Source organism: Triticum dicoccoides, chromosome 2B, assembly GCF_002162155.2.
Source record: "Triticum dicoccoides isolate Atlit2015 ecotype Zavitan chromosome 2B, WEW_v2.0, whole genome shotgun sequence".
NCBI classification, from domain to species: domain Eukaryota; kingdom Viridiplantae; phylum Streptophyta; class Magnoliopsida; order Poales; family Poaceae; genus Triticum; species Triticum dicoccoides.
Window position 1 is genome coordinate 248,383,483 of NC_041383.1, and position 10,384 is coordinate 248,393,866.

The following is a 10,384-nucleotide window of genomic DNA, read 5'->3' on the forward strand; positions in this document are numbered from 1 at the left end:
GATGCAGAGGCCGGGGGATGACCTCCTTTTAAAAAAACCAATAAACACGGAGGACTGAACTGAGTTTCAGGAGGTCAAGAATACCGAGTCCACCGAGGTGATGAGGTCGGCAGATGGTTTTCCGGTTGACGAGGCCATGCCCACCACCAGGTTGCTCACATCCGACTTTCATATGGTTTAGCCTCTCTAAACCATCTGCTATGTTGCTTTTTTTTGGACGCTGCTAACTGCCACACGTGTGGCATGAAGCGAGACGCACCACACGTCTCTAATGCAAACAGATTGCTACGTCATCGCATGCATGCATGTAAGATTTTTTTTGGATTTTCAGTTTTAAAAATGTTTTATCTCTTAAACGAAAAATCCGATTGAAGATCCGTTTTCACCATTAAATCCCTCGTGATGAGATCTTCGAAACTAGATCCCATGTTGATATGTTTTGATGAATTTTTTTTGGATTAAAAGTTGCCGTGTCTATTGCATATGAATTGCCATGATGTTTACACTGAAGTTGCCATGATATGTTTCAGCTATTTGTTCTACATTTAAAAGTAAATTTTGACATTTATAAAACGGGGAATTAAGAAACTATACTTGCCATGAACCATAAACTAAAATTGCCATGATACATGCACGTAAAATTGCCATAATTCATACAAAAAATAATTTTCATGGTCAAAGTACTGGAGTTGCCATCATTAAAATACTAAAATTGCCATGATCTACAAACTAAAATTGCCACATGGCAACTTTTGTTTAAGCCCTATGGCAACTGCAGTGTAAACATCATGGCAACTTCTGGGCAAAAAAATTCGTCGAAACATATCAACATGGGGTCTAGTTTTGAAGATCTCGTCGAGACGGATTTAATGGTGAAAACGGATTTTTAGTTCGCTTTTTTATTTAGAAGATACAACATTTTTAAGCCGAAAACCAAAAAAAATTCTGCTGATGTCATCTATTCATACGTGGCAAAATGAATGGTGATGAAGGCGTGTGGACGATGTGCAAACGCCCACACGTGTGGGCGTTAACATTTTCGTTTTTTTTGTGTGGATTAGAACAAAAAGACATGTCAACAGGCATTTTTAATAGGTATAATACGTGCTGTTGCGAACTGAAAAAGGATATATTGTATAGGTGCCAGCAACGATGGAATCGGTGGTTCCGACTAAACATCCCGATGTGAGAAACAGCCCGCTATATAAGTACAGGCATTTTGACTTGGTCTTCTACTTTTTTTTCTTTTTGAGTGTCGTCTCCTACATTCAGAGAGTACCACTTGGGCACTTCCTTTTCTTTTCGACCAAGTGCACTTGTTGTTCTATGCACCTAGACCTAGTGCAGTGGCGGAGCTTAGTGGAGAGCAACCTGGGCCATTGCCCCCCCAGCCCATGAGAAAACTAGCATATATTCCCTAGTATTCAGCCCATATGCTCAGTTAAAATCAGCCTAAACTCATATTTCTTGCCCCTCCAGCCCATTTGCCCCTCCATAAAATCAGCCCAAGCTCCGCCACTGACCTAGTGGACTTATATTTTTAGTAACCATTGCAAGTTGCAGCTAACAGAAAAAAAAAAGAATTTGCCAACTGAAACTACTTGGTAGTTCTAAATTCTAACCAGCCAGGTCAAAGAAAAAAATGTCTAGCCCACGTACTCCTACGTATGTATATCCGCTCCTCGATTGTAGACTTCCGTGGCAAATCACAGGAGGCTGGAGCGCAGCACCACATCTGATCCAAGTTCCCATCAATCTCAACCGGGCGCCCGCATTCACCAATCAATGGCTTCCAACGTCGACCTCGCGGACCGCTTCGATGTCTCTGGGCCAACGCACATCATGTCTCGATCCGGCGCCGGCCGTTCTTCTCCAATGATGATCGACTGGTATGTTTTCATGCGTCCATATATTGGTGCGGAAGAAGGTGTGTGCGTATTTGCCTTGCGGCAACTGATCTGTAGTTCTGTATACAATTGATTGTGTGACAGGAACAACGAGGAGGATCGTCGGTGCGTGGCCGCCTGCGTCGTGAAGGGCACCTACATCCTCGAGAACGACAGAACCATGTGCAGGGTGCACGCGGAGGCGCTGGCTCCGCCGTGGTGGGAGAGCTTCCACTTCCGCCTCAGCGCCGTGCTCACGGAGGAATCCTTCAGGCGCAAGTGCGACAAGCTCATCTTCGGCGCCATCTATGAGCACGTCCCCGTGGCGGGCGGACGCCGCAACCCTTGTGCTCCGCAGTACATCGTGGCCTTCCGAGGGACTATGCTGCCGCATCCCAAGGCGATACACGACCTGTTCCTCGACTTCAAGATCATGGCCAACACGCTCTCGGACTCCAAGCGCTCCGAGCTCGCGCACCGGGCGGTGGACACGCTCCTCGCCACCATCGCCAGGGGCAAAGCCGGCTCCGAAGGCAGCGGCGTCGTGTGGCTCGCGGGGCACTCTCTCGGCGCGTCGCTGGCGCTGGAGGTGGGGCGGACCATGATGGCGGAGCAGGGCCGCAGCCTCCCGACCTTCCTCTTCAACCCGCCGCACGTGTCGACCATTCCGGCGATCAACGTGATGCTCCCGTCGGAGGGGGTGAGGAGGGAACTGCTCGCCAAGAGCAACCTCGTCAAGGCCGGGCTCGGGCTGGTTCTCAGCCCGCATCGGAAGCGCATGGAGAGGTTGTTTGAGCGGCTGTCCCCGTGGGCGCCAAACCTGTACGTGCACGAGAGGGACGTCATCTGCCAGGGCTTCATCGGCTACTTCGAGCAGCGGCAGCAGCTGGAGGAGCGCTGCCGTGGCGCCAAGTCGGCCACCACGCTGTCGTACCGCGACATGCTCTTCTCCGCGCTCGGCAAGGAGAAAGAGCGGCCGCACCTCCTGCCATCCGCGACGCTCTGGAAGAACTCGAGCATGGACAGAAACGCCAACTTAGTCCAGCAGTCGTTGGCCGCACACGAGCTCCAGCAGTGGTGGAAACCGGACGCCGACCTCAGGCTGAGCGACAGACGTTATAGCTTCGCTTGACCATATAGTTCATGCTCGAGTATATCATTATATCAATTTCAGGCTACAGTGTATCTTCATCCTACATTATTTTTCAGATGTTGCCCGTTCTCGGTCAACTGAGACTTAACCAAGTCTCAGTCAAATGATATGGTATATAAAAAAAAAGAAAATAAAAAGAAATTGTTTACACGAATCTTCATGCAAAATTAAACGAAGATGGAATCGATTGAGACCTAACGAAGTCTCAGTCGATTGAGACGAAGATAGTATCGATTGATGTTATTACCCTGGGGATACCTCTCTGGAGTTGGATAAGGTTGACATTTGAGTCAGCCCGATCTCGTGACGAGATTGTGTCCTTCGCTTGATGATTGTTTCTTCTCCCTAGGATCCAACTTCTGCTCTGCAGGGATTCTTTGACTACAAGGTGGGCATGTTCTTGCTCTTTTGAATACTCCCCCCTCCCAAAATAAGTGCCTTAACTTTGTACTAGTTCTAGTACAAATTTGTACTAAGCTCAAGACACTTATTTTGGGACGGAGGGAATATGTGCTTATTTTTTTATTGATGTTTGTAGTTGTTTTATTAGCACCATGTACCTGGTCATGTGTTTGGGGCTTTGTTAATTTGAAGCCAAGCATTTATGCATTTTGCCTATGAAAAATATGTGTAGCGATATTGCCTCCTTCACCTTTCGCAATGATGATGTCGGGAATAGAAACCCTAGAGAAATCATGACTAATCTCCTTTTCTTATTGGCACAACATATTGGTTAAAAATGACGGCAACAACGAAACCTCTAATGAAAATGATGGTAGACATAGTGGTCACTAGTCGGCCCTGAAGAGGATCTTTGTGCGAGAGGTGGAGATGCATGTTAATCATTTGTTATTGATGGTGATGAACTGATTATTATTGCATGCCACAGTTTGATGATGAATATGACCGAAACATGAGAAAAAAATTACCCTACTCCAGTTTTTATGTCCGATTCTTTTTTGAAAAGGAGGATAATCTCCAGCCTCTGCATCGAGCGATGCATACAGCCATCTTTATTATATTATTCAACAAAGTCTTACAAAATAAATGCATTAATCGACCCAAAGCCACTTTTTCTGGCGACCACTGTCGCCCTACCTACAAAGTTGATGATGTGTTCTGACCTCTTGCCAACACACACAATGAGAACCGGTGGCCTCACCAGCCTGCCCGCCAGCTAGCCAGGAGCACCAACCGGTGAAGCAAACCCTCAGCGCGTACCGCCTGCGCACGCTCTAGAATCTGTCGTCGCCATCTATCATTGTCCCATCTTCAGGCGTGATTCATGCATTGATCTTGCCAGACCCTTCCGCCGTTGACACCACCACGGCGCCAGACAGCGTCACCCTCCTGCGCCCGCCCATGAAATGGTGTCTAGCAACAAGACCACGCTGCACCATGCTGCCCAGACTCGCCATCGTCAATATCGTAAATGGCATGCCGCTCCACCTTGGTCACCGCACTAGACACACGGAGACCTGCGCCCAGCTACCGAAGCCAAACACTTGTCCCTCCAGTCGATGTATGGCTCCAAAGATGATGACCCCATGGGGGTGACGAAGCAGGAACATCGCCATCCTCCGATCTGCAAAACTCAGATCTGAGGTTTCCCCTGGAGCACACAGGACTGAGAATCAACCCACAACGCCTCCAGCAAGGTAACGACGCCCACGGGCGCCGTCGTCGAGGGTTTCGGCGAAGCCCGAAACAAAGCTTTCACTGGCACACTCACATCTATCACCGTCGGGACCACCTAATCCATCTCCACGGTCTTCAGCCACACCCCATGGAAACGTCGCCGCCGTACCACCGGGATGAACCGTTGATCGCGGAAGAATCGACATCGTTGCGTGGCCGATGCCAGGCCACCCACACGTCAGATCGGGACACCCGTGCGAAGATCCACCGCGCCCGAGCCCCAGAACCACGGTAGATGAAGCGAGCACGACCGCCGGCCGACCCCACCTCGACTCCGAGTCCGCACTGACCGGATCTGGGAAGAAGTCCCAGATCCAACCCCCGTCCCACAACGCCGCCGCCAGGAAGCCGAACCGGCCGATCCATGAACGCGGACGCGCGCGAGGCAGGGATCAACACCGAGGGAGCCGAGGGGCGTGACGAAACGCGATCTGCCGGCCCAGATCACGGAGACATCGTGCAGCAGAACCCCCGCCACCGCCGTCAGCCACGGGGGCTTTGCCCGCCGGCATCCTCTGGCGTCAGCGCGAGGAAGGGAGGGTGTAGGAGGAAACGGCGGCGGCGCTAGTTAGGTCACCCCCGGGTCGCCTAGGCGGAGCGACGCGGGGGTCACCGAGCACTACGTACGTGCGTTCAAAAATCGGTCCAGTTTTTATGCCCGTGATATGAAGTTTTGGCGCCCAAATATTGATGATCCACCAAAATTTATAAACGACGGTTCATTCATGTTGATTTGTTCTTTTAACTGAGAATGAAATAGAACATGGAGGCATTTTGTGAAAAGAAGGGAATGCCTTGCCTTGCATCGATTAATACATTCAGCATCTTTCCAGAGTTTTAAATTCCGGATATAGTCATACGTCTATAATGAACAAAGCTATGACAACCAAAATGCAATAAGATTGAACCTAAATAAAAGGGCAGCGTGAACACACATCGAAAGTGGAACAACAATCAAGGCGCAGAAAAACCGTGATCACCTATTTGCCTGCAGGTGCTTGGTGCTCCAACTAGTTGCAGCCCCCTTGCAGGAAAGAGCACCAACACCAAAAAGGAATAAGAAAAGAAAGAAGAGGAAAGATGAAAAGTGCTTTTCAATCTGGAACAAGTCTGGATGACATGCGGGCCATGGGTTTGATCACCATCCTTTGCCTATGAGCCACAGCCAGTCAAGGACAGCGCCTAAACATATGCCTGCCAAGAGGCAAAACACGAGCAGGTTTCCGAGAGCATTCTGTTCTGGCCCCTGGACAAAAGGCACGAAGGTAACTCAGTACTCCCTCCGTCCGAAAATACTTGTCATCAAAATGGATAAAAAGAGTAGTAGCTAAGCTAACGCGTTCAGTGTGGAATGATTGTGCAACACGAGCTAAGCTAACCTTGTAGGGTCTGGGCGCCTCGGTCAGGACGCAGACCGTCAGGTACCCGTTGGTGAGTCCCAGAGCCGATACGAGGACGATCATCCAGGCCTCCCCTCCGTACCTGGCGGCGCAGTAGAACGCCGGGAGGAGCAGGTACCGGGCGAGCACCGCGGCCAGCAGTCCTCTCCGAGACGTCACCTTGATGCCCTCCACCAGAGGCACGTATCTCCCGATCAGGTCCGAGCCGTTGTAGGTCGCGATCAGCACCAGCGCATACCTACGAGCATTGTCATTCCATCCTTCGTGTAGTAGTAAGCAAAATCTGGATGCATGCTAAAATGGGATGGTGGCAAAATTACCAGGAGCCCAGACTGTGTGATCCGAGGTCTTCGGCGAGAAACCCTGGGAAGATGGACAGCGTCAGCAGGTAGATGAGGAACATGTCCAAGGCGTAGTCAATGTTCTGCATCAGGAGCTGCCTGTTGCTCAAACGTTCAGGGATGGCTGGGCCGTCTTCAGCCTGGAACGTACGTATGGATCTTTCATTTGCCGTCTGCCGGGAACTAGATTACGGTTTTCAACTGGCGTTGAGGGGGGTACCGATGGTTTTGGGTGTCTTTGGAGGCCGGCGGCAGCAAGGTCGGCGGCGACCGTCAGAGATCCCTCGGAAGCCGCCTTTGCACGGTAGAACTTCACTATTGGCAGCTTGGGGAAGACGTGGGCGTACAGCACGACGCACAGCAGCTCGAAGAAGCATGACGCAGCGAAGAACAACACTGCAATATATAGATATGAGCATGAATAAGCAGAAACTAGGAACGAATTGGAGGTTTGATTTGGTGCATACTAGCTCCCCTGCGAAGGCCGTCTCTGGATTTCTCGAAGGCCGCTTTTGTAACGAGCCTCAGGGCCGACGTTATTGCGCCCGATGCAGCCATGCCAGCAGAAAATGACTGGATTCAAACAAGTCATATCAATTTACTGTCTCCTAAGTATTTCTCAAAGAAAAGAAATGTCTCTTGCAAAGAAACAAACTCGTTAACTGTATGTCTGGCACAAGAAATTTCACCTGTATGAACTCCGGGCACATCAAGGACAGGTCCCCGGTCATGGCACCTTCGACGTGACCTTCCGCGACGCCGAACACCGCCACAACCGTACACACGCCGATGAAGGTTGCGATTCCACCTCTTCCCGACGTCGCAAGATCCAGCTACGGCGCAGGGGAGAGGAATCGAGCAGTCAATGTTTAATGGTTCAGAACACTGAGTTTCTGAAAATGTGCTTACGATGATGAGAGCGAGCGAGCCGAGGAAGAAGAGTGAGTACCCCACCAAGTTGCGCACCCTGGTGTTTACTTTCGCCTCATGGTACGCGAACACCGCAGCTACCACGAGCACGAACGGCTGATAGGTGAGAGTGATGACTCTGACCGGATGGTAGTTCTGAATTTACAAGTGTCAAAAATTAGTTCTGTGTGTGCGTGTGTGTGTGGCATACTCGATGTGGAAGAAGAAAAACATTCATATACCAGTAGAAGTTTGTTATACCGGGAAGAGGTGGACGAAGTAATCTTCGATGGTGAGCATGCTGTTGTACCCGAAGAGGCATCCGTTGCCCAGAAGCCAGCAGATGAAAACGCCCAAACTCTTGCCCTGATCAACGCATGCATATCATATATATTGTGGAGGTGTTTGCAGAAATGAATAGATGCTCGAGGTGATTCAAGGGAGGGAGCAATCAAGCACGGAATTATCTCAGGAGGAAAATGATGATCCATGATGCAACAAACCTCCTGCGTTGTGTGCACCCCGCGATGGTCAACTTCGCCGTACGCCATGCCTGGTTCGCTTTGGTGGCCCTGTGGAACGAGAACAAGGAACACAAATGAGAAAAGAAAGACTTTGGGTCGACGGCTAGCATCGAAAGCGTCGTGAAAGGAAAATACTAATAAGAACCCTAGCTAGCATATACGCTTAGGATAATCAGACGACACAGCTACGCCTCTTTCTCGGTTAGAGTATGTTAGAATTAATCTGAGGCATACCGTCGATTATTCAGGACTAAGCAATCACATGAGGCACGACACTGACATTTGTTAACGAGATTCACCGGTATGGCTACATCCCGGGATCTGACTAAAAGACGCTCCTCCCCGTGACACTATCACAATACCGCACACCGGCAACTTAGGCGCCGGCACATGCCGTCGGCTGCCCCTGCGTACATGTACTATTATGTTGGCATAAGTTACATCGTGTGTCTAGCCCCACTATATATGAGAGGCCTAGGATACAAGTGTCCTACTAGTACTTGACTCCATATCCTATTTAAACACAATACTACTCAGAGTCCAACTGTAGGCTAGCTTAGAGCATCTCCACTAGTCCCCCAAAGAGGCCCTTTTCTCTCACTTTTGCACCGCCGGCGGAGAAAAAAATCTCCACTCACGCCCCAGGATCACTTTTTTCCGCCGGTTTCCTGCAATTTTAGCGTCGGCAGTCCCGATCGAAACCCAGCCCCCAGGGAGGCATCTGAGAGCGCCAGCGACTTGTTAATGCATGCAAAGGCCCACGTGCAGCCTCTCTCCTCTCACTTTTCCCCTGACACGCATGCGTTCTCTCTCTCCTCACGGCTTTTCTTCCAACAACCGCGTGCTCGCAGCGGCTGCTCCGGCGGGTGGGGCCTTCTCCTCGTCCTCGTCGCGCTCCTTGGCTGCCTCCTCGTCCTCTTCCCGGCTCGCTGCTCGTTGCCTGCGCGCCTCTGCGCTGCTTCAACCTCCGCCATCGAGGCCGAGCTGGAGGCCAGGGAGCAGACGGGACGTCCTGGGCGGCGAGCGCGGGGCCGCGGGAGGGCGCGGCCTGGGCGGCGAGCGCGGCCGCGGGCGTGGCCTGCGAGCGGGAGGGCGTGGCCTGCGCGCGCGCGCGGCTGCGGACGGGACGGCCTGGGCGGCTGTGGAGAAGACGTGGCTCCTCCTCTCCGTCTCCTCGCTGGCCAACACCAACTTTCCGCTCTCCACGGCCGACCTCCTCCCATTCCTCGTCGCCGCGCGCACCGCCACCGACGTCCCAGCCGACACAAGGCTGGCGTGCCTCGCCGCGCTCCGCAACCTCTCCGCCAAGCTCGAGCACGTCCTAGCCGTGGTCAACAGCGGCGCCATGCGCGCGCTCCTGGCGCTCTCCCTGATGGAGCGGACGAAGACCACGGCAGCGGAGTCGGCCCCCGCTTCTCGCCAACACTGCTCCTGGGGCGCAACGAGTGGACAAATTCCAGCCCCCAGACCAAAGTTCTCGCCGGCAGCCCCCCAGGAGGCGAAAAAATGCCTCCTGGGGGGCTCAACGGCTGGAGATGCTCTTATACACAATATTCGACACAATTCTAACAAACTTCACCTTGGCGAATATTCTCCACCACACCGAATTCGTCCATATGTCAAACTTCCATGTATATTGGATTTGAGCTTATCACATGAGTACCGCTGCTACTCCAAAGAGTGCATGGGACTCCAACTGCAACTTGTAGTTCCTCATTTTCTTGAACACAATCAACGCTCGAGCGAAATTAAGTTCCACATCACTCTAGTTTACGCTCCCAACTTCTTGAGTATCCATTCAACGCCATCGCACACCGACTGCTGACCTACGTGAAAGTGAACAACTCACACATTGGGTGTCACACATAAGAGTTATCTGAACTCAACATCACCGCTCTTCCTTGACCGTCTGTCTGGAACTTGAAAGAATTTCAACGTTGCGTGTAGTCATCTTGAGTCAAATTCACAGTTGTCTCAACACATGTATGACCACCAGAGCCCTGGCTCATCTCCATGTCCCGTGCATACCGCACACCTCGCCGCTATTACCGCGCGGAGCCTCTGATGTCCCGGTCGAGTCTCAAGGGTCGCGAACCCACACCACTCAACCCCACTGCAGAGTATCATCGATCATCGCTGACCGATGACAAGTTTCACGCTTCCATCAAACCACTGGGCTCTAGTCCGATTTACGTGTCACTCGCTTTTCTTCAGCTGAAATAGGCTTCGATTATCTGGATCCTTACACCGCAACCCCTCAATCCAGGTCCACCTTCAACATGACTCCATGGTAGATGATCAGTCCACCCTCGTGTCCCGTCGACTTCAAGCTCTGTGTGCACACCACCTTGAATCAACCCCACGGCATAGTCTTGTCGAAGCCACACAAGCCATCGGGCATGTGCCACATGTTTCCACGCCGATCCCACCACCGTCTTATGTATCAACCGATTTGCGTCGATCCCGTCAGTCT

At 51.5% G+C, this 10,384-nt stretch overlaps 2 protein-coding genes across 2 annotated transcripts; one reads left to right on the forward strand and one right to left on the reverse strand.

Moving 5' to 3' along the window:
* Window positions 1-1,785: 1,785 nt before the first annotated feature.
* LOC119360823 (GDSL esterase/lipase At4g10955-like) lies at window positions 1,786-3,091 on the forward strand. Its single transcript, XM_037626308.1, has 2 exons — window positions 1,786-1,889; window positions 1,992-3,091. The coding sequence occupies exons 1-2, from the start codon at window positions 1,786-1,788 to the stop codon at window positions 3,016-3,018; spliced, it is 1,131 nt and encodes a 376-aa protein (XP_037482205.1). The 3' UTR covers window positions 3,019-3,091.
* Window positions 3,092-5,541: 2,450 nt separating this feature from the next.
* Window positions 5,542-7,999, reverse strand: LOC119367633 (equilibrative nucleotide transporter 3-like). Its single transcript, XM_037633103.1, has 9 exons — window positions 7,891-7,999; window positions 7,649-7,753; window positions 7,388-7,543; window positions 7,168-7,311; window positions 6,946-7,051; window positions 6,699-6,874; window positions 6,458-6,618; window positions 6,117-6,375; window positions 5,542-5,983 (listed from the first exon to the last, which is right to left on the reverse strand). The coding sequence occupies exons 1-9, from the start codon at window positions 7,936-7,938 to the stop codon at window positions 5,876-5,878; spliced, it is 1,263 nt and encodes a 420-aa protein (XP_037489000.1). The 5' UTR covers window positions 7,939-7,999; the 3' UTR covers window positions 5,542-5,875.
* Window positions 8,000-10,384: the final 2,385 nt, after the last annotated feature.

Excerpts from the sequence above, each read along its gene's own strand:
- LOC119360823 (XM_037626308.1), top strand. The coding sequence starts at position 1,786 with ATGGCTTCCAACGTCGACCTCGCGGACCGCTTCGATGTCTCTGGGCCA. Across the intron at positions 1,890-1,991 it reads TCTCCAATGATGATCGACTG|GAACAACGAGGAGGATCGTC; the intron begins GTATGTTTTCAT and ends ATTGTGTGACAG.
- LOC119367633 (XM_037633103.1), bottom strand. The coding sequence starts at position 7,938 with ATGGCGTACGGCGAAGTTGACCATCGCGGGGTGCACACAACGCAGGAG. Across the intron at positions 7,754-7,890 it reads GGGTGCACACAACGCAGGAG|GGCAAGAGTTTGGGCGTTTT; the intron begins GTTTGTTGCATC and ends TGCGTTGATCAG. Across the intron at positions 7,544-7,648 it reads ACTTCGTCCACCTCTTCCCG|AACTACCATCCGGTCAGAGT; the intron begins GTATAACAAACT and ends TTGTAAATTCAG.